At 48.0% G+C, this 24,758-nt stretch overlaps 1 protein-coding gene across 1 annotated transcript in view; it reads left to right on the forward strand.

The window, feature by feature from the left end:
• LOC146788738 (vomeronasal type-2 receptor 26-like) overlaps positions 1 to 24,758 on the forward strand; it is a 634,528-nt gene that overhangs the window by 78,935 nt on the left and 530,835 nt on the right. Inside the window, exon 3 of the mRNA XM_085630957.1 lies at positions 2,655 to 3,473. Coding sequence (XP_085487083.1) covers positions 2,655 to 3,473 — 819 coding nt within the window. The remainder of the gene's footprint in view (positions 1 to 2,654; positions 3,474 to 24,758) is intronic.

The following is a 24,758-nucleotide window of genomic DNA, read 5'->3' on the forward strand; positions in this document are numbered from 1 at the left end:
GTCACTTGGTTCTGGGCTTGTAGAGATTCTGGTCCAACCTTTTTACCACCAGGTAAGGGGCAGCAATAAGCAGGGCAGACACATAAGAAGAGAGGTGTTTGAAGTGCACAAGGTCCCTGCCCTTCCTGCTCTGGCTCCAGACTCACTACAGTGGGGTATGCAGTTATTTGTGTGTGATCAGGCACTGTCCTATTCAGGTGCAAGTGTCAGCTTCTCCCTTCCTTCTAGCTCCGAAAGACCCATAAGCCTGGTGAAGGGCCATTAGAATGTGAATGAAACACCTCAACTTCCTATGTGTGTGATTGTCTAGACGGAATGTACAAAGCCCAGCTGTCACCCACCTAGACATGTATTCAGAGACAGGCAGAGGCACAGAATAGTTAAAGTAAGAAAATGTCAACCTTCTAAAACTAGCACTTTCAGACTAACAATTTAAATTCCAACTTTACCATAAGTTGTGATTTTAAACTGTGAGTCTAAAGACACCAATCTGGAAATATCAATCTTGTCCCAATTGGAAACTACACTTATAAAATGTAATGAGGTAATCGCAATGGTAACCTATGAAAAAGATATGCCTAAGTAATGAAGAACAAATGTAATCGTTTTTCCCTGCCAGGACATTTAAAACTTAAAAGTATATATCATACTGTTTAGATACACTGCACCCTGCCCTTGTGGCTGTTTAGGGCCATCCTTAGGGGTGACTTATATGTATCAAAAAAAGAAGGTATAGGCCTGGAAAGTGGATTATCTTGCCAGGTCAACATGGCAGTTTAGACTGCATACCCAGGCTCCTCAAAGGCAGGCCTGAGACATGCTTAAAGGACTACTGAAGTGGTTTGCATGATCGGTGCTGCGGGCTCACTAGTAGCATTTGATTTTAAGGCCCAGGGCACATTTAGTGCACTTTACTAGGCACTTATAAGTAGATTACATTTGCCAAGTGTGGATAAGACAATGTTATCTTGTTGTATGGAAACATCACAAGCAATTTAGCACTACTCAGCATTGGTAAAGGGCCCAGAATCATAAAGCCAGCAAAAATGAAGTCAGCTTAACAGGAGGTCAGAAAGCAAAAAAGTCAAGGGAAACCACAACAAGGATGCCAGATCAAATGATTTTTTTTAAAATAGAATGACACCAAAAAAGTATCCATCCAAACTAATGGTGTTATTTCTGTTTTGGATATGATATTGGTATTATTAAACACCAGACGCAGAGTATTTCCCAGCCTATGAGTAGGACCCTGTATGTGTTTATTAAGCCCTATTGCATCTATAGAGGGAAAAAAAATACAGCTACTTTTTTGTCATTCCTGTTGTGAACTCTAAAATGTAATTCTCCAAGCACAATCACATTGAAGTGTGTAATAAGTAGTGGGCTGAGAAAGCTAACTAAGTTGTGATCACAATTAGAATCAGGATAGCATGATATCACTAGGGTATTTTTATTGTTAGACATCTGAATGTTAATGCCCATTGATCTACAGTTTGGCGGGGAGTGACAGGGAGTGGTGTTAAAGTATGCCTGAATATCGCTGCTGTCCCACCTCCTAACCTTTCGTTTCTGGGTACCTGTATCCCATATCCCTTGGGGCAAGCCTCTACAAATTCTGGATTCATGTCCAATGAGGCCCGTTTTTCCATAATGATTTGAATATCTGTTCCTGTGTCCTTCATTAGGAATGTAACTTCTATGGTGTCTTTACGGATGGATTTAGCGTAGTGAGTCCACAATGGAAGATTCCCTTCCCTTCATATATATTGGCGCTATCCATATTGTAGGTTCTGTGGAGATGATCTCATTGGGGGTTTGCCCTCCTGGATCGTGGCATTGTAACTGAGAATAAGCAGGTCTAAGGGCAAGAAGTTCTTGTGTACCTTCTCCACTTTACCTGAGTGCCCGCTGGGTGCCCATTGCACGTGTTAATAGCCCATCTCCCAATACATAGGGAGGGATACACAGTGTACAAAATAAACTACACCTACCAAGATGCTATCTAGTGTTTCTGGCGGGGGGTAAAAATGGTGGCCCAGTTGCTAAGGCCTCGCTTCAGCCGAATGTGAAAAAGCGCGATCAAGCAACAGCGCAACAGTCTATCAGCAGCTGGTTATTCTAAGTAGTGATTGATTTTTAAATAAAAGTGGACTTTTTCTGGCTCATAATTTCCAAGTGCAGATTTTTAGTGCAGAGTGCAAGATTTTCAGCAATTCACTTAGCAGGGATGTTTAAGGCAGTATCATTAACACAAGTAAAAACATACAGCACAATAAAAAAAAGTGTTAAAATGAAACATGATGTGGCTTAGTCTCTGCAGGGCGTCCACGGCCCCTCTCCCATTAAATAGGGTGGGACATGCATTGTGCACAATAAACTAGAACTCCTACCAGGATGCCATCTAGTGGGAGTGCTTCTGGAGGGGGGTAAAAACTCATAGGTTGAGTCCATATAGATTAAAGCAAAGAGCATTAACCCATTTGATTCACTTCACTGTGAAGAGGAAGTAGACATCTGGTCCTGGAACGGGAAAGCACTTTGGAACTGAAGCGATGTGTTACAATTACGCAAACTACAGCACTTCTGTGAAAAACACCTTAAAACACACATCGCTTTATAAAGTGTCTAATAGCTCATGTCTATGTCTTCCTCAGGTCAGCTATGGTGCCATGGATCCAATGTTCAGTGACAGACATCGCTTCCCATCCTTTTACCGCACTGTTCCCAATGAGATACACGAGGCACGCGCCATCTCCCGGCTGCTCCAGCACTTTGGCTGGACCTGGGTTGGGATCCTTATTTCAGATGATGAGAGTGGAAGGAATGCTGGTGAGGAGCTGGAGAGAGAGATCACCAGGAGTGGAGGCTGTGTGGCCTTCCTACAAAGAGTCGGCAAGTCCTGGGACATTGAGCAGGATCAGATTTCTAAAACAATCCATGTTTCTTCTGTCAATGTGGTGATAGTTCACTGTTCAAGAGCTTACATGTATTCAGGCCTCCTAGAGCACTTGCAAGGTCTGCCTACTATAGTTTGGATCACTTCTGCAGTCACATCACATCTGAAAGATTTTATAAATTTCTCCGGAATGAATATTTTCAGTGGTGCACTGGAATTTTCCATTCCTAAGGGACAGATTCCTGGACTTACAGATTTCTTGTACAGTGTGAACCCTTTAAATTTCTCAGACAATTCCATGTTTGTGTGGCTTTGGGTGCTAACATTCCATTGTTCTCCTTATTTACTGGATAGGACTTTTGCCTATGAATCCTACTTCGCTCATTGTACAGGGAAGGAGACAATGAGAGATTTGGACCCCTTTATGTATGATGCTTATAATTTCTACATCACTTACAGTGTTTATACTGCGGTCTACGCAGCTGCTCATGCCTTACACAACATGATCTCATCCACAGCCCACTCAGGACATCCCTCAGAGAGTGGAAGTTTAGAGAAGGACTTCCAACCATGGCAGGTAGGAGAGTCACTTTCTAATTCTAAATATATATGTCAATCAAATATAATATGGCACACATAGTGCACATTTAATGTCATTCCTGAAGATATAAACACATTTTCCAAATTAGGCATTTTGTACAGTGTTGTTTGTCACTATGAAGTCACTTCTGAGCCCCGGTCCCAACTAATAAGGATAAGTTCATGGTGTAAAGACAGCTTGCAGCTATTCATCAAGCATTTGATGCTAACTAGTGCAAAGGCTTCACTTGGGATTACTGTCCAGTGCAAACCTGCATTTGTGTTTGAAACGTTTCCTAAAGTAAAGAATGCTAGTGCTTTGTGCTACTTTGTGCTACTTTGCTTGAATGGGGCAGCCCACCAATCCTTGGATTTTGATGTAAATCACGATTTTTTGAGTAACGTGAACACAACTTTTAACCAAAAATATATGCCTGAAAGAAGCAGGAATAAAGTTTAAGAAAGCATTTCTTTTGTCAGACCTCTTTAAACTTTGCATGTGTGCTGAACTGTGCAAATAGAAAAGTGTTCAACCTGGCAAAAGCACAGGATTTTTTACAGGAAGAGTCTCCTTCCAATAAACACTATGCTTAACATTAAGCACACACCTTCCGTCAGGGTTCCTGTAAGAATCAAGGTAACTCAGCTGATGTTAATGAGAAATAAGTTTATTCTATAAAGTGAATCCCATCCATATCACATCTGTTGCAAGGATCAAAACCAGACTTCAACTGCTGGCCCAGCTGTTCACATCATAACACTCTTAAGCACCATGCAACAGGTGTAGAACATTAAGATGCCACATATACCCATCTGTTATAAACAAACAAACAAAAGGTGATAAGAAATCAAAACTATGTAACAAGCATAAAATCTATTTAACAAAATCTTTCAAATAAGCAGGAGGACAAGAAACTCTAGAAGACCTGCGAATGTCCTCAGGAACACAGGATGGAGAAAGACTTGAGCCATTAGAGTTACAAACAAAGTCTTTCCTAACCACCACCACCCTGTTCAAGTTCCAAATGCGGTGATCAGCATTCTTGACCGCAGTGTTGAAAATTGTAATTACTTGAATGGGCTTCAAAAACGCTGAAGATGCCTTTTTGTTAGAAGGGTTTTTTATGAGAACCCAATCACCGACTTTTACCAATGTTTTTTACACTTTTTAAAAAATCATGAAGTCTTTTCCTAGATTCAAATTTCGTAGACTCAGTTAAATTCCAATTAGAATTTTCATTTTGAGAAAAAAGCTCTGGTTGCATGTCATTGACCCAAGGAGGAGCAACAAAGGTGTTAGGACACCTACCTCTAAATAACTCAAATGGGCTTCTCTTGGTGACAGAATGAGGTGATAATCTGTAAACCTCAACCTTTTTCCAAATCTGAGTACGCCAATCTGAACCCGCTGACTTCGCCATCTCAATAGTTTCCTTTAGCACACGGTTGAACCTCTCAACTATTCCATTTGTTTCTGGGTGGTATAAAGTAGGGGTGGGTGGAATTTGCGAAATTCACTTTCGCAAATGATCGTGAAAATGTTAAAAATCTCCGCAAACACAGGGAAATATCGCGAAGATGCAGAAGTTTTTTACCGCCCGGTCGCGGCTCGCCAACTTACCCATGTGGTTGCTCGCGGGCGCGGCCATCTTGTTTTCACTTGTCTCGCGGTGCATGATCGCGAGAAGAAAGACGTCATCGCGCGACGAATGACGTCACTGCGGGTGTGAACTGTCGCGAGACAGCGGAAATGGCTACCAACAATCCAACATCTCATGGAGAACGCGACCGGATCGGGAAAACTTGTCAGCGAACGTGGGGATTCAGGTAAGGCGATCGTGCGCACGCGAGTCCGCACATACCAAACTCGCACCAGCACTCCCCATGCATCAGGAACTACCAGGGACACATACATTCCCCCATGCATTCCTATGGGAGGGCAGGCCAACCTCACTACATGTGCGCACTTTACCCTGGGACACAGAGGTAGAGTGCGCTGAAGCCAAAAATCACTAACACCAGGTCACAATAAAAAGCAAAAAGTTTCAGGTGTGAACCTGCCAGAAGGGCCGAGTCCAACACAACCCCCTTCCAGCCAAAACGCAGGGTAGACCAATCACCACGTGATGGTCTTCCCTGCTTGGGGTGATAAAACACGGACGCAGGCCCGCAACGGCAGGGACACTCTCCGGTTTTACGCCACTCTGAACTCACATGGCTTCCTCTGAAAAAACTCGGCGGACCAACTGGGCTACCCCCCTGGTACTCCTCAGCTGTCCGTGGCCAGGACCAGGCCCTAGACCATCTAGGCGCCACTGGTTCTTGCCCAACCACAGAGTGGGGGGTAGTAACCCCTGGCACATAGCAGCCATTCTCCACTCTACCCCTCATCAGGGCAGTTCTAAACTGCCACTGATCCTCCAGCCTAGGGTCCGTACCCTCAGGCTGACCAAAAGTCACGGGTGAGGCTCTCCTCCCCCTACCTCTTCTCCTAGGGTTCCGCCCTCTCTTCCTCTGAGAGGCAACCCCGTAACATAACTCACCCACCAGCTCAGGACCTCTCCCTGAGAACTGGTCTCCCAACCTAGGGTTTAACCCCTCAGGTTGCACCGGGGTCAAAGGCGAGGACTCCCTCCGTCTGCACCCCCTTCCAGAGTCCGGCACCCTCCCAACTGGAGTGGTGCCCCTAACAGCTACCTTGGTCAGGACACTGCTTACAGTCGTCCTTCCCTCCAGGTCAGGCTGATCTTGAACCTGGCCTCCCAACCAGGGGTCTAAACCCTTTGGCTGAGTACTTGCCTGGCACTCCAGGACTTCTGGGGACTTACACACCATCCCCCCGAGAGTGTATTATACCAAACACATATTCTAATTGGTGCTACAGTGATTGTATGTGCTATGTTCTAAAGTGTTATTCCTACAAAGTGCTAATGCTACAACGTGCTAGTGCTAAAAGTGCTTATTCCTGACAGTGGTCCATGAGGCCCTGTCCCATGTAGATAATTCCCCTGTAAATTCTGCCCGTGCCAGTGGCACATTGTAAAGTGTGTATTTATTATCTAATGTGTTTGGTATAATACAAAGGCTATTTTTATATAATACCTTGTGTGGAGTTTCTTTTGTGGTGGGCCTTGGGTGTTGTTGCTGGGTGCGCGCGCAAACTCTTTACACATTGCCTCCGAGATAAGCCTGACTGCTCGTGCCAAGCTACCAAGGGGGTGAGCAGGGGTTATCGTTGGCGTGTAACTTCCTTGCCCTGACTAGAGTGGTGGTTTCTGCCTGGCTTTGGCGCAAGCCCTAGCCAACCAGAAATCCCATTTCTAACAATTAGCTAAAGTGGTCTTGAAGCCAGACGAAACATATAAAGAATGTGAATGCGAATAAAACAGACTCCTAAAGCTAGAACTGTGTAGAATGCTTTCATTTTTATCTTAAATGTGATTTTTAAAAGAGAAGCACTGCCTCACAACAGATATTAACAACACCACCCTCCCTCAAAATATATTGATTTATTAAGAGAGAGAGTAAATGAAAACACTTGCGCTCTACCAATCATGCTAAAAGGCCTACGTGTAAAGTTTTTAAATTCTAGGAAACTTACTTTGGAAATAATCATGCATTTTCACAGTTTTTTTAAAGTAGAGTAGCAACACTTGTATTTGCATGGTTCACGGGGGTTTTGCGGATAGAGGTCGGGCATACGAACAAGAATGAAGAAGATACAAGAACACATGGGGGTGGGGGCGGGGGGACTACAGACAGAAGGAAAAGAGTTTCCGGGATACATTTCCTTGAATGGCATTCCATATGCAAAACACTATATTGAAGCGAATTAGATTCCTGTTACATTACCACAAAGTACAGTAAAAGTGCAGTATGGAAAGTAAACGACTAACATGAAACAAATGCAAACATTTAAATAACCAGAGAAATACTTCATAATTCACAAATACGAAATACGATCATTAGAAGTAAATGCAATTAAACTTCTGTCAGAGGCCCAGCAGCCACTCAATAGCAGAGCATGAAAAATAGCCTTATTTGTGATAACACATGCGACATGAACAGACTCACTCAACACAAAATAATGAACGTCTTTGGAATTACAAACTACTCAATGAAGAGAGTTTTAATGATGTTCTGTACATGATACGCAATACACACTGCAATGTCATTGTATTAGTGATATTATTTAAATTGTTTGGTAGTCCCCACAGACGTGTCATTGTGGAAAAGACAGAACGTGCACTGAACAAATCTGTGCATCAAAATATACCATAGGGAGTGTATTGGCAGTACACAGCCTGGAACAGGCAGCCACGGTCACAAAAACGCCAAGACCACAAACACCAGATAAAGCTAACAGAGAAACGCATTTAAAAGGGAGGCTTATAGTAGTGTCCGTTCTCCGGCTTATCAGCATTCAAGTTGCGCACGGAGAATGCGCCTCGAAGCATTGTACCAAGGTACTGTACGAATCACTCAAAATTGGAAAACACTGCCCCTTGGTGATGCTGCTGCTGGCAGCCTATGAATCACGAAGCATTCTTCAACCACATGAGCAACCAACAAACATCCCCCCACACACACATGTGCGCGCGCAGTCTGCCTAGATCGGCCTTCGCTTGGACTGAAGAATGCAGCGACAAGTCGGGCAATCACTTCATCTCCCTTGAGGCGCTGTACCCTGATGCAAGTCACCTCAAGAATTCCAGGCCAATGCGGGCTCTGTGGGGCGGCCCGCGGCCCACTGACATCTCGACCCTTGACGCTGTTTAGCATGTCTGACGTGGAGCCGTGGCCGCTGGTGCTGCAGGCTGGCAGGGCTGGCCACGGCCAAGGGAGAGGTGGGATGGAGCAGCTGTGGCTGAGGGGCGGGTGCAGGCGCTGCGGGCAACGCCACTGTTTTGTTCCACATGTGTACAATGTAAGGCATCGCGCGCATGCGAGACAAAAGAATGCAAATCCATTGACCAATTACATGATCAACAAGTATTTACAAATGCAATAGGACTCATATTTACGCGAGTCCTATTGCATTGTAAACAAAAATGCGGGTGCTGAAGAAGGCAGGAACAGGAGTGGGTCGGGGTTGTTGGAAGGCGGACCTCGGGGAGTCGGCGAGACCACCCAGAGGGGCCCCCACACTGTACGAAGTAGACGAGCGCTGCTGAGAAGCCTCCGGGGAGATCCTTCTCCTATCATGTACTAGCACAGTAACACCACCACACCGGACTCAAGGAGGTTGTCTCAAGACGAGCAATTCTTTATCAGCACTTAAAGGTTTACGGGTTCAATATTTACACAAAAGGGATCAAGGGGTCCACAAAAGTCTCAGTGTCTATTTTAGAAGGGAATGGGTAGCGGGACAGTCTTTGGCAGGAGCTTGGTACGAGGGTACCTGGGGCCCAGTTCTTATCCTCAAGCTGGAGGACCTCCGGATCTCGGAGGGGTCGAGCCGCGACGGCGTCAGCAGGGCTCTGGCGTTCAGTTCGTGGGGAGCCGTGACCAGGTCAGCGGGGCTCTCAAGATGGTTTCTGCTCAGCTCGAGCCGCGACGTCGTCAGCAGGGCTCCGAGGGAGGTTTCAGCGAGGTTGGGCCGCGACAGCGTCAGCAGGGCCCCGATGTTCTGGGGGGCTTCAAGGTTTCAGCAAGAAGGAGCCGCGACGCAGTCTGCAGGGCTCGTGGTGGTTCCAAGCAAGAGTTCTTCTACGTAGTGAAGGACTGGGTCTTTCTAAGACCCAGCGGTGCCAGGGAACAACACCTGAAACCTTCGCGGGTTACCTGTTCTGGCGTACCAAACACAGAGACACGGGACACTTCCAGCGACGTCAGAGATCAGCGTTTATTTACTGCAGGGATACAGAGGTCACAAGAAGTACACAGCGTGTAGGTTCTCGGAGACTGCTTCAATTTGCAAAAGTGGATCGCTCCTTTTATACACGTTTTTCCCATAGAACAATATAGTGAACAAAGATTACAACTCAGTTCCCATAATAAACTTCAAAAGGGCCGCGTTCATGTTTCAGGAGGCCGGAACATAATTACAATAGTATTGCCAGTTCCCAACTGTAAAAACATACCTTCTTTGCAATAAAACACATTCCATCCTGATCGTAAACACATTAGGGGAAGGGACAAGAACAGATGCAAGGAAGGACAAGGATGCACAACAGATTAGAGAAGAGTGTTAGGAGTAATAAAGGGAACTTGATAACGGGATCAGAGACACCGTGTCTAATGTATGCATGGCTGAAACAATAGACCGGCACGGCAAGATGAGCCTTGAGCGGGGCCATCTGCCTTCGTCGTGTCATTTCCCTCGTCATAAAAGTCATACTCCAAAGAACACGTGTCCCTCGTGTAAGCTTGGGAGTCCCAGGGTCACGAAGCGGACGAAGTCCGTTCGCTGGCTACTTGAGGGCAAGAAACAAAATGGATGCCGTATCTAAAATGGAACCCGAGGGTTCAGATGAACAAACCCAAAAATCAGACGAACCGTACGTGGTTGCGTGGCGAAACTGCGTACACCCACTATACTCGTCATTTGCGGTTCGTAGATACCCAACTCATCCATATTCGTCACCACCCAAAAGTGTCGTTCCGTCCCACACGGAACCTCAGACGCTCCTTTTGCCCTCATGTAGGCAAGCACTAGTCAAGATCGGAATCTATCTCGATATTCATCAGATCGTTCAGTTGCTGCTGGAACATCATTCTATTCATCAACGTCTCCTTGGTAACAGATGGTCGTCTTATACACGTTGTAGCACATAGGCCACATAAGGCAGGACCACACTGTACACAAAGACAACACGTGAACAGAAACGTTACAACAACTCCTACGATCATCAGAATCTTCCAACCCCAAGTTGACATCAGGCCCCAAAACCATCCTAGAAGCGTCCAATTACCTTTGTTCACGTGCATGGACTCGGAGATCTTGTGCAACTTCGAGATGGCTTGGTAGACAGTTGGAGCATTGTCAGGAATAAAAATGCAACAACTCGAATGGATAACTTTACACACACCACCTCTATCTGCGAGAACAACATCTAGAACCATACGGTTCTGCAACGTCATGAGTCTATCCGCCTGAAGTTCAGCTGTTAGATTACCAAGGGCACTTGCAGTAATATTAGCAGTCGACTCTACTACACGTGTCAGCTGTCTTAAGTTCCTGCTATTTACCATAGGTCCCCAAAACGGCAAGAACCCCTTAAAGAAGTCTCCTGCTTCTTGACCGGCAGTATCCTCTTTGCTAATAACGCCTCTCACAACTCTAGTCTTGTGATAATCTGAGGCAACTGTGAAAGTCGGTGGTAAAAGATTCGCAATATAACAGGTACCCGAAAAATTACGGGGTAACCATGTATATGCGCGTTCATAACATACAAAATAAGTGCCCTTAGCGGTCAGAAAAACAGGGGAAGAGAGCATCGGCAGAACATACGTGTCAGTGCAAGCACTGTTCCCAAGTTGTGCTCTCGGATTTCGACCCAGACCTTTCAAGCAGAAATTACCGAGGTGTGGTACAATCCATATTGGGGACGAGCTCTTAAGCTGTCTATCACCCACTGACGTACTATACTCAGCCTCGCTCAGATCCTTATAAGCCTGTACCTCTTCACTTGGGATAAGCGATGCATCAAAAACATCTCTATCTAGATCCGCTATCGCTATCGCCAAAGGTTTGTGATACGGCCCAGGACCAAAATTGGCAGAACGTGGCTCTCGACTGGGGTAGGAATCTAGTGCACTACGGAACATAGTTTGGAATGCTCGAGCTGAACCCTGGGAGCTGTACGGAAGGACCAAATATGGAATACCCCTATCCATGGTATGTGGCATTAACCCACACACCCAACAATTGGTAGTATTCATCACCAACTGATGCTGATGTAGAAGTTGGACGAAGGAGTTATTCATAAATTCCGCACGCCTAACCTGTTCATGTTGAAGCAGAGGATGAAAAGAATGTGGGGAAACAGTGATGAGGGAGCTCAGTTTAGGAGAAGAGGTAGGTGAAACAGAAGGTAATAACAACTGTACTCCAAAATACACTCCACCCACCAATAACATAGATACGGTCAGGAACAATAGGAACACCTGAAACAAAAAGCATTTTGTACATACAACTCTTCTTAATTCTGATCTCTGCGCCGATATCCTTTCTACTTCCAACAGCTTAGAGAATGCCATCCTCTACAAACCGCCCGTGACGTACTTGACGCACTTCGTTCTGAGTAGCGATTATCAATCCCCAGGAGTTCCCAGGAATCGACAAAAGTAACCGACCTAGCGTCAGAAACCTGCTAAACAGAAAGGAGTACCCGCACGGCCCTACGGTGACCCGGATGGAGAGGTTCCCTCGAAAAGTTCAAATTACAAATCTCTTAGCCGTGGGACAGTGTAACGCCCTGAACGTCTCAGGATCGTTTAACAGACACGACAATGAGGACGCAACCACTTGTGAAGGGTTAGTTCTTTTAATGAAGGCAAATAAAATACAAAGAACAAACAAAAGTTATAGTCACTGGAATCCTCCAGGCTAAGTACGTTACCAGCCCACAGCACGGATGGTCCTAACCGTCCTCTGCATATACGCCGATCCCGGCGTATGCCAACAGAGGGCAGAAATGAAATGGCCGACAATGCCAATCGGTAGGCTGTGAGGGGCACGAAGAGTGTTGGGGAGAATCGAGGAGTCAGGGAAACACCCAGCCGGGGTCTCTACCTGAAGGGAGCAGCCGCTCAACCTCTTCCTCAGACTGCACCGGGACGCGGAGTCACCTCCTGGTGATGCGTCACCGATACCCCAATCACAAGCAAGAAGACTGAACCGAGAGCAGCCGCTCGATCGATCCTGTGGACTTCCGAGTCTGTAACGCGGCAAACACCTCCTGGTGTGCGTTACAGCTGGCAGTCCCTGTGTCTCTGGTCGGGCTGGGAGTTACGACTCCAACCAGCAAAAGCGCCACTGCGCTTGGACTCAGCCGAGTCAAAAAGCGAAGCTCAATGGTTGACCGGTAGAGCTTCCGGGTCCTTCACAGGTGACGATGGGGCAAGACACGGCCCAGGGAGTAACGACTCGACCTACCTCCGTTCTTGCCTTACTGGAGCACCACTCCGGAACACTGCTCTTCACGAAGCAGGTACGTCGGTGTAAACACAATATCCGACAGCCTTGTACCTCCCGGTTCCTCCCTTTATAGGGCGTGTTTTCCTTGAGTTATGTAACAGCTCTCCTGTTTACATAAGGGCGTGTTTCCCTTGAGTTATGTAACAGCTCTCCTGTTTACATAAGGGCGTGTTTCCCTTGAGTTATGTAACAGCTCTCCTGTTTACATAAGGGCGTGTTTCCCTTGTATGACAGGAATTTTTGACAGTACATCCTCCCTCTCAGCGGCTCCCCACGGGTCCAGCGCTGGCAGGAAAACGCCGATGGAACAAGGAGACCAAGCGCGGAGCATGAACCCCTTCAGCCGGTTCCCATGAATGCTCCTCCGGGCCATAGCCTTTCCACGCAACCAGGTACCACAGCTTCCCCCTGCGCCATTTGGACGCCCGTATGCCCGACACTTCATACTCCACCTCCGACTCCACGCATACCGGCCTAGGTGTCCCAGACGGCTTGGAGGGTGCTGGTTTGAGCAATGATACATGAAAGACAGGGTGTATCCGCAATGACTGGGGCAAGCACACCTTCACGTTCACGGGACCCATACACTTGGTAATTCGATAGGGGCCCATGTACTTGGGATGGAACACACTGTTCTTTCGAAACCTCATGTTTCTTGTGGATATCCAGACGTAGTCTCCAGTGCGGTACAGTGGCCCGGGCCTTCTCTTCCTATCTGCCGCAGCCTTGTATCTTCTCTTGGCCTCTATTAGGACAGCCCTTGAGCGCATCAACGTGTCTTTTATGTGTGCCACCCTGTCCGCTGTGGCGGGAATCCTGTCCTCTCTGAACGGATGTAGAAATGGCAAGAACCTGGGATGTTGGCCATAGTTGCTATAGAACGGAGATGAATGTGTGGAGCTGTGAGTGGCGTTGTTATAGGCTATCTCTGCAACCCATAGCAAGTCGACCCATTCTTCCCTGCCCTGGTCCACAAAACATCGCAGATACTGTTTGAGCGTTTGGTTCAGGCGCTCGGTTTGGCCGTCCGTTTGAGGGTGGTAGCTGGTGGACAGGGCGGTCTTAACATGCAGCGCAGTGCACCAAGTCTTCCAGAATTGCGCAGTAAACTGCGACCCCCGGTCCGACACGATCACCCCAGGTAATCCATGCAGTCGTACCACATTCTTTAGGAGTAGTGACGCCAATTCCCCGGCCGTAGGGACTCTCTTGCAGGGGATGAAGTGCCCCATTTTCGTCAAGTAATCCACCACCACCAGTATTGCCGTCATCCCCTGGTCTACCGGTAGGCCCACCACGAAGTCCAGTGATATGCTATCCCATGGTCTATCCGGGGTCGGAAGTGGATGTAAGAGCCCTTGGGTTCGGCCATGGTCGGCCTTCATGGTAGCACACGTAGGACACTCCTGTCCCCACCTCCTGACATCCACTCTCATGGTTGGCCACCAGAAATGCCGTCCCATGCTAGCCACCGTTTTTTCAAAGCCCAAATGACCTGCGCATGGAGAGTCATGGCACCAGATGAATGCTTGTTTCCTTAGCCTAGGCGTGGGTATCAATAGGCACCTGCCCTTCAGGGGTATCCCGTCCTTCAGCTGCCATTCTCTGTGACTGAGGAGCCACCTCCGCCATGCGAATGACCTGATCCCTCTCTTTATTCCCCTCAGGAAAGTATCCGGTTGGATAACCCCCAATACCATCCTCGGGGAAATGATGGAACGCTCGGTTGCAGGCAATGGTTCCTTAACTGCAGATTGACGGGACAGGGCGTCCGCCTTCCGGTTTTCCGTCCCCGGCCGATATGTGATGCGGAAGTTGAACCCCGCAAAGAAGATCATCCACCGCAGCTGCCTGGGAGAAAGGTGTCTAGTGGCCGTCATGAACTGTAGGTTCCGATGGTCCGTGTACACCGATACCACATGTCTTGCCCCCATCAACCAATGCCTCCATTCGGTGAAGGCGTCCTTGATTGCGAGAAGCTCCTTCTCCGCAATATGGTAGTTGCGTTCGGCGTCGTTGAGTTTGCGGGACATGTACGCAACGGGATGAAGCACCCCTGTGTCGTGGTTGCGTTGGGACAAGATAGCCCCCAGCGCCACATCCGACGCGTCCGCTTCCACCACGTAGGGGAGATCCGGATCGGGGTGAGCCAACACCGGCGCCTTACCAAAGGCGCTTTTCAGGGCCTCAAAGGCTTTGTTCGCTTCAGGGGACCAGACAAACTCCTTGGACTTCCTCAGTAGCTGTGTGATTGGTGCCACCACTCCTGAAAATCCATCTATAAACCGCCTGTAAAAGTTGGCGAAGCCAATGAAACTTTGGACGTCCTTCACGCTTTGGGGCACCGGCCATTCTTTCACCGCCTTGATCTTTCGTTCTGCCATCTCCTGTCCCTCTGGACTCAGCATCACTCCGAGGAATTCCACGGATGTGACGTGGAAGTCACACTTGCTGAGTTTACAAAACAGCATGTTTTCCCTCAGCTTTTGGAGCACAGCTTTGACGTGGTGTACGTGCTCCTCCACACTGGACGAATAGATGAGGATGTCGTCGATATATACGACCACGTAGATATCCAACTCCTCTCTGAATACCTCATTCAAAAAGTACTGAAAGGCTGCCGGGGCATTGCACAGACCGAACGGCATGACGAGGTACTCAAAAAGGCCGAACCTGGTCTTAAAGGCGGTCTTCCACTCGTCTCCGTCCCTCATGCGCACCAGATGGTATGCCCCTTTCAAATCCAACTTGGTGTAGATACGAGCTTTCTTGACCTGTTCCAGAAGTACACTGATGAGAGGCAAGGGGTACCGATTTTTTATGGTTATCGCATTCAATGCCCTAAAGTCCACACAGGCTCTCAGCTCCCCATTAGCCTTCGGGATGAAGAAGAGTGGCGAGGCGGCCGGAGACTTGGACGGGCGGATGAATCCTAGCTTGAGGAGTTTATCCAGGTACCCCCGGAGATGCACGTTTTCAGGCTCCGTCAGGGCATACAGCCTGCCGCTGGGAACGCTGGCCCCTGGCACCAGGTCGATCTGGCAGTCAAACTGTCTATGTGGTGGTAGCACTTCCGCCTTCACCTCATCAAATACATCCTCAAAACTGTGATAAGCCTGGGGGAGAGCCACATCTTTTTCTGCCGCTGTAGCCACCGTCTGACTCCCGCTCTCATCTGCGTCAAGGGATTCGGTTCTTATTCCACAATGCAGGATGCAATACGGTGACGTCATTTCGATGCGATGTGTTGGCCAATCCACAAAGGGGTTGTGTTTCTGTAGCCACGGCAATCCCAATATGACGCCATATTGGGGCGCTCGGATGATGTTAAAATCGATTTGTTCCAAATGGTTCCTCCCATATCTCATCGGAAGGACCCCCGTGTGCTGTCCGATGGGCCCCGTCACCAATCGCCTTCCGTCTACCGCATAGACGTCTTCGGGTACTGCTTTGGGAAGAAGCACTAGCCCTAGCCTGCATGCCTCGTTGTGGTCCATAAACATGCCAGTGGCCCCTGAATCCACCATGGCCACAACGGGTATCCACTGGTCATGCACTCCCACGTGCACCGTGATAAACAGGTGTCGTTGTCCCTTAGTGACCGAGTTGGAAAGTGAAGGGATGGATGAGTGACTCCGAGATGCCCCTTCTCTGGTCTTGGAGTCCTCTAGTTTTCCGCCGGTATGTCCACCACGGCTGTTACCGACCGGTTGGCCCGATAACGTGACGTCTTCGGTTTGGCAGGGCATTCACGTACGTAGTGGCCTTTTTTGCCACAATATAGGCACAATCCTTGTTTACGGCGTGACTCTTTCTCCGTGGCTGTGAGGCTCGCTCGTATTGCGCTGATGTCCATGGGTTCTCCCTTGGATGCGGTGGAAGTTTCAGGACTTCCCACCGTCACATAGGATGGAAGGGATTTTCCTTTTCTCCCATGATCCCCCTTTCTTTCACTTAGCCTATGTTCCAGCCGTAATACCAGGTTGATAAGGCCCTCACATGTCTTGGGTTGAGGGTCAATATGAGCCACGGCGTCCTTGAGCTCATCGCACAGCCCTTGATGGAAGAGCGCCGTCTGTTTAGCAACAGGCCACTTGGTTTCCGCAACCAGCCTTCGGAACGCGTTGAGATACTGCACCAGGTCGTTGGATCCCTGTCTCAACTCAAGCATTTCACGGTCCGCCGTGTACGAGTCAGCCCTTCTGTCGAATACCTTCAGGAATTCCTCGCGAAAAGCACCCCAATCACATAAGAGGGGGTCGTCCCTGCTCACCAGAGGTACGGCCCATTGTGCCGCGTTTCCAGCCAAATAGGATATAAGGAAAGCCACACGAGCCTGACTCGTGGGGAACGCCTTTGGTTTGCACGATAAATGTAGCGCCACTTGTGTGAGGAATACCTGCACTGTGTTAGGATCCCCACTGTACCTCTCTGGTGTTGCCAAGGGGATGGCTACCGGCATTTCCACTACTACCGCAGGGGTCTGGTTCGTGAGGGAGGTGCTGGGCGTGAGCGGGTCCAATTGGATAGCATCCAGTCTGGCTTTTACATCGGCTGTTTCTTGCCTAGAGGCAGCCACTTCAACTTGCATGGCCGCTAAAGCAGCCAGCACATCATCAAGTGTTGCCATGTCTGTTATCGACCGGGAGACAGTTAGTGTTATTAAGGTCGGATATTTTGTAACGCCCTGAACGTCTCAGGATCGTTTAACAGACACGACAATGAGGACGCAACCACTTGTGAAGGGTTAGTTCTTTTAATGAAGGCAAATAAAATACAAAGAACAAACAAAAGTTATAGTCACTGGAATCCTCCAGGCTAAGTACGTTACCAGCCCACAGCACGGATGGTCCTAACCGTCCTCTGCATATACGCCGATCCCAGCGTATGCCAACAGAGGGCAGAAATGAAATGGCCGACAATGCCAATCGGTAGGCTGTGAGGGGCACGAAGAGTGTTGGGGAGAATCGAGGAGTCAGGGAAACACCCAGCCGGGGTCTCTACCTGAAGGGAGCAGCCGCTCAACCTCTTCCTCAGACTGCACCGGGACGCGGAGTCACCTCCTGGTGATGCGTCACCGATACCCCAATCACAAGCAAGAAGACTGAACCGAGAGCAGCCGCTCGATCGATCCTGTGGACTTCCGAGTCTGTAACGCGGCAAACACCTCCTGGTGTGCGTTACAGCTGGCAGTCCCTGTGTCTCTGGTCGGGCTGGGAGTTACGACTCCAACCAGCAAAAGCGCCACTGCGCTTGGACTCAGCCGAGTCAAAAAGCGAAGCTCAATGGTTGACCGGTAGAGCTTCCGGGTCCTTCACAGGTGACGATGGGGCAAGACACGGCCCAGGGAGTAACGACTCGACCTACCTCCGTTCTTGCCTTACTGGAGCACCACTCCGGAACACTGCTCTTCACGAAGCAGGTACGTCGGTGTAAACACAATATCCGACAGCCTTGTACCTCCCGGTTCCTCCCTTTATAGGGCGTGTTTTCCTTGAGTTATGTAACAGCTCTCCTGTTTACATAAGGGCGTGTTTCCCTTGAGTTATGTAACAGCTCTCCTGTTTACATAAGGGCGTGTTTCCCTTGAGTTATGTAACAGCTCTCCTGTTTACATAAGGGCGTGTTTCCCTTGTATGACAGGAATTTTTGACAGACAGCACATAAAAACTCAAAAAGAAAGGATATAATTGTCCATAATGTTCATAACATCAAAAGCAAATATACAACTAATTTTTATTAGTCCTTGAACGAAGAAAGTATCGACTTCTTCCAGGTCAAGTTTGCTCTACAAACAATTGTTCAGCTGGAACAACAGTATTCGATGAAGTGGACAACGAGTCAGACCTTGGGCTCTCTGCTACCGATGACTCCACATGTGGGTCTGGCAGTGACAAATCATTCCCCACAGGTTGAGCGTCGCTAAACGGCACAAAGTGCAAAGGAGTCTCAGTTTCTGTTGCCGAAATCCCAGTCCTCACCCAACCATCCGTTGGTAAGGGGATCGGTACCTTTTTCGTATGGCTGGCGTGTACCCAATTTTTCCGGCCCTCCAGTCGAACCGCAGTCCTCGTCGTCAATAAGACTTGAAAGGGACCTACAAATCTTGGCTCCAAGTTACGTTTCCGACCAAAATTTCGGGTAACAACCCAGTCCCCTGGCCGGAGCTGGTGTCCAGGGCCCTCTGTCTGCGCCGGTAGAGCTTCAAAGACCTGTTGATGGATTAACCGTAGTTTAGTGGTCAAATCATGCAGGTAATCAATTAACATTGGATACTCAAGACTATCAAAAGCCCTTGGTCTCGGGACCCCCCAAATATTCGCAGGGCGGCCGAACACAATCTCATATGGGCTGAGCCCTACTCGAGAGTGTACGGTCGCTCTGGTCGATAGGAGAGCCAGAGGCAAGGCATCAGGCCATGATAGACCAGTCGTAGCCTGGATCTTGGCGAGTTTTAGTTTTAGGGTACCATTGTACCCTTCAACCAAACCCGCTGCCTGTGGATGGTTAGCACTATGGAATTTTTGACGAATTCCAAGACCCTTGCACACACTCTGCATTACACTTCCCACAAACTCACTTCCATTATTCGACCATACAATCCGTGGAATTCCGTACCGAGGAAAGTATTCCTTCAGCAGGATTTTTGCTGTGGACAGGGCAGTGTTATCCTTAAGAGGATAGGCCTCAATCCATCTGGAGAACGCACAAACCACAACCAAAACATACTTTAGGTTATTGCATCTCTCCATATGGATAAAGTCCAGCTGGATAACCTCAAAGGGACAAACAGGAGGAGCAAAATGACCAGGTGGAGTGGGAGTGCCCTTGCCAGGATTGTGCATCAAACACACCATACAGTTCTTAACCACTCTCTCGGCACACTTAGCAATACCCTCATTTCTCCATACAGGGGACAAAAACCTACATATTCCTTTCGCACTGATATGTGACACCCCATGAGCCATCGTCACAACAGCTAATACGTACGCATCTGGTAACATCCACCTCTGACATTCCGTCAGGTCAACCCAACATCCATGCATGTCCAACTTTCCCGTACTTTCTTTCCACTTAGTCTTTTCGGCTTTAGTAGCTTCGTTCTGAATTGCTTTCACACTCTCAATAGTATTTTCACACATACCAGTCTCTGTCGGCCACCTCACTGAACTCGTGACATACATTCGGGTCGCAAGATCCTTAGCCGTTTCCTTAGCAATCTCATCTGCAAACGCATTACCACGACCAACATCATCCGTCACTTTCCGATGTGCGCTACATTTAACAATCGCCACTTGTTTAGGCAGTGTAAGTGCATCCAAAAGGTCATTCACAAGCTGCCCATGCTGAATCTTCGTACCATGCGATGTCATAAATCCTCTTTCTCTCCACAATCTTCCAAAGGTATGCGCAACACCGAATGCATACTGACTGTCGGTAAACACATTCACTCGCTTTCCTTTAGACAAAACACACGCTCTTGTCAATGCAATCAACTCTGCAGCTTGCGCTGAATTCTGATTCAATCTCGCAGTTTCCACAACCGTGTTCAACGTCACTACAGCATACGCAGTCGTCACATCACCATTCGGCAATTTAAAGCACGAGCCATCCACATACAAAGTACCATCGGGATCTGTCAAGGGAGTGTTTTTTAGGTCCACACGACCTTTTGTTTCTTCCTCAGTTCGTAAATAACAATCATGTGTTGGCACATCATCTGATTCCATATTAATCGGCAACAATGTCGCCGGATTCAGTACATTACAACGTTTGATCTGTATATGACTTGCCAAAAGGGTCAGCTCGTACCCAGACAACCTTGCACTCGTCAGATGTTGAGTCTTTGTCCGATTCAAAAGAGTATCAACTGCATGCGGAACCATCACCATGAGCATATTATCCATAACAAGACCTGCGGACTGCCGAATAGACGCCGCTGCTGCCGCTGTCGCCCTCAAGCAACTTGGCAACGCTCTAGCTACCGGGTCTAAGGTTGAGGAAAAATATGCACACGGGCGCTGTTTGTCACCAAATTGTTGCGTTAAAACACTCAACGCACAACCTTCCCTCTCGTGAACGTATAATGTGAATGGCTTGTTGTAATCAGGAGTACCTAACACAGGAGCCGAACACAGTGCATCACGTAGTTCAGAAAAACTTTTCTGACATTCCTCCGTCCATGGCAAAGGAGTCGAAACGTCCTTGCACGTGAGAGCTATCAATGGCTTCGCTAACAGTGAAAAATTTGGAATTCACTGTCTGCAGTATGACGTGATACCTAAAAAGGCACGCACATCTCTCTGGGTCGTCGGCACAGCCATTCGAGCAATTGCTGCGATTCTTTCAGGGGTCAACCTTCTTCCCACCTTTGACAATAAGTGACCTAAGTAGGTAACTTCTTGACAACAATATTGCAACTTAGAAGGTGACACTTTGTGGTGTAAGTCACACAGATGCTGTAATAGTGACACAGTAGCAGTCTTGCAAACTTGTTAAGTATCTGCAGCTACCAACAGATCGTCAACGTACTGAATCAAAGCCGCACCAGTTGGCAGCACAAATGCATCTAGTTGACTCTTAAGAGCTTGGCTGTAGATCGATGGGCTCTCACAGTAGCCTTGAGGTGCGCGTTTGAACCGGAAACTGCGACCTCCTAACGAAAATCCGAACAAATCACGACTTTCCTCAGCAATCGGAATGCTAAAGAACGCATTCTTCAGATCGATTACCGAGAACCATGATGCAGAGGCTGGAATCAGAGTCAGTAAAGCTGTAATGTCTGGAACCACAGGAAACTGTGGGACAACAATTTTATTTACTTCCCGTAAGTCAATAACTAGACAGTACACGGGAGGCTTGGACGGATCAGTTCGTTTCAAAATAGGCAACACGGGACTATTACACACGTTACCTCGTGTCTCCTCGATAACATCTTTACCGATCAGATCATAAATGATCGCTAATAGTGCCCGTTCACCATCAAGGGAAATACGATACTGGGGTATGCGTGGTAAGCGCGCATCAACTTTCAATTGAACAACATAAGGTGGGATATCCAGCAGGCCCACATCATTGGGACCTGTCGCCCACAAAGAAACCGGAAGAGAACTCAATTCCGGCGGGAGCTTATCGATCGACAGATACATAGGGGAAATCACATTCTCACCCAATGTAAGCTCCACACCCATAGGAGAGCAGTACAAAGTCGCATGTAACCTCTTCAACAAATACAAGCCCAAAATATTCTCACCACAACCAGTAGTCAAAATCAAGGGAGCTTCTAACTCCTGAGACCCAATCGTAAGGGGCAAGGGGCTAGAAACTGGATTGCTAACGGGGGCGCCAGAGAATCCAACGGAAACATTCGTCAAGCCAGACAAAGGCGCGCCAGGGAGTTTCGAATGCATAATGGAACTTTTTGCTGCACCAGTGTCCAACAGAAAAGGCTCAACGACACCCAATGTTGCTACTGCAACATAAGGCCCTCTCTGATCAACCGGAACTGATACTTCTCCCTTCCTTTGTCTATGGCTGTCCTAGTAGATACCATCCATATCAACATCACGGTCGACGTAATAGTCATCCACATGATACTGTGCAGATCTACCGGATGATGGTTCACGGCGATCAAAACAATTCTGCGAGTCTGAGGAAGTGGCAAAACGCTCGGCCTGATTCTGAGTAACTCCACGACCTCTACCACGTGAAGCTTGTTGAGGACCACCACGACCTCCTCGAGCTGACACACCATTATTCCTATCACGGAGAACCGGACAATTAAACTTCAAATGGCCCTCCCCTCGACAATACGCACATTGATTATATCCCAACACAAAACGAGGTGCGGGAGAGTCATTTCGCGTCTGCGATCTAGAGAACTGTGATTGCGATCTATTTGGCTGTTGCGAATCATTGAAATTCGAGCGTGGAGGATACGCTTGCTGCAATAGGACCTTAGTTTTAAGATCCTTTGTTTTCTTATCTGCACGTTCACTTTCCTCCTTTTCCCTATTTTCGTAATATTGGGCCGTAGCCAATATTTGAGCAGTGGTAGAAACAGCCCATGAACTCTCAGAATTTTTCAACTTATTGCTAAGTTCGGGCAACAAGTTCGATACAAACTTATCAACAAACAGCCGCTGACCACCTTCGGAACCCATGTCCTGGCCACTATGATCGACAAATGCTTCCTCGAATCTCGTAAAGAAATCGGATACGCTTTCATCCCTCTTTTGCTTGCACTCGGACAACTTGTCCCAATTGACGCGCATCGCCGGCATAAGCGTTTTCATAAGGGTAATTATCCTCTGGGGCAATTCCACAATAAGCTGCTCAGGCTTAGCCCCACCAACTTGCTGAGCGTCTGCCGCTGTAAGGGCAGCCCAATCACCGCCTAACTCGGCCGCGTGATTCTCGTGACGAATTTTCGCCCAAATCGGCTGAGGCACTACATTACCAAACAACATGTCAATATCAGCAAGGTTCATAACAGTAGCATCCACCAATTGGGACAACTCCTTATAATAACCCGCTGGATTTTTACGGGGATCAGGCAAAGTTTGCTTCACCTGTAAGACTTCCGATCGTTTCCAAGGGAGGTGTATCCACACTCTCTGAAAACGGCCTGGGACAGCAGGGTTAGCAGTAGGATCACCTGGCATCCATACTGGGGGAACTTCCCGCATCGGATATTGACCAGGTTGTGCCATCCACGCTGCAGTCTCTTCCTTAAACAATGCTCGAGGTTGAACTGTGCATCGAAACGATAACAAACGTTCTAGAGCTTCCCGAACCTGATCACCCACGATCACACCAGTTGTGAACCGGTGCTGGAGATCAGAAACCTCTGACGGTACATTATCTATCACATCATGATCCCACTCCTCCTTCAACGATTTACACAATTCCTCAAACACGAATCATTGAGTGGGCGCATTAAACTGAGAAAATGTTTCAAACACTACACGCGAAGAGTATTTAACAGGATTACGAATCCATTTACGTGCCATTTTTACCAGCGATTCACGTTCCCTATCATCAGGAAGCTGACTGCGCCGCTGAGCGGCATCAGAAAGAGTCGAGCCGAGTATTGGCCCAAAAAGCGGGGAATAAAGAGTAGCAACAGCAGTCAGGAGACGACTACGAACAGAAGGAGAAGAGGAAGAAGATGCAGGCGCAGCAACAGTAGGGGTGAAGGCGATAGAAGTAGATGCGGCACCAGGAGTAGTGGGAACGACAGACTGAGGAGGGACTTGAAGAGGCGCAGTAGGAAGAGAAGCCGGTAAAAGAGGAGGAACGATCTGTGGCACAAGGGGATGCGGGAGAGCGGAAGGAACGGCGGGCTGACCAGCGGCCGCCAAAACAGCAGGTGGAGGAAGAGGTAGAATCACAGGGCCCAGAGTATCGGGAGCATAGGGAGGTGGTGATTTCAACAGATAAGACAATAGCGAATCCTCTACCGCTTCTTCTCCCAATTTATCGACATTAGACGGTAGCACCGGATAACATTTATCCACCGCCATATGATGAAGTCGAGCACTAACTTCCTGCTCTTTCTCATTTTTGTCTCGCTGATACTGTTCAGCATCTTGCATCACCGCAATAACACCGTCTCTTTTATTTTTCTTACTCTGTTTGATTTCATTCTGCTTGGCCTCTTTCCGCCATAACCGGAAGGAACCAAACATGGCCGGCCTAGCCTTCTTTTTAAACAGTTTAGCTTCCAAATTATCTAAAACGGCAGTTTCGAAACTACCATGAGATGGCCAACTAAGAACACCATCATTTTTAGTGTAGCGGACCCAATATTCATTATACACGATAGGACCCACGCCATGGCGACTATAGAGCTCGTAAATTGGAGTTCCAACCGGAGGTATCGGACATGAATCCTCCAGCCGGGAATCCATTCTGCAACATTTAAGAAATCCAAACAAAGTACTACGGCTAGGCATCGCGCACACTAACCGAGTTTACAAACTTCAAGGGCTATCGAATTTATGATATCCTCGCAAAAAGTTTGCGAGACCCTCGGTTTTTGGCAATTGCAATCGTCAAATAAAACCCAACAACTAAGAACCACGAATGCTATGGTACCATGCAAACAACAAAGGAACACTGGGAGCGACCCACAAATAC

Source organism: Triturus cristatus, chromosome 10, assembly GCF_964204655.1.
Source record: "Triturus cristatus chromosome 10, aTriCri1.1, whole genome shotgun sequence".
Lineage (NCBI taxonomy): Eukaryota > Metazoa > Chordata > Amphibia > Caudata > Salamandridae > Triturus > Triturus cristatus.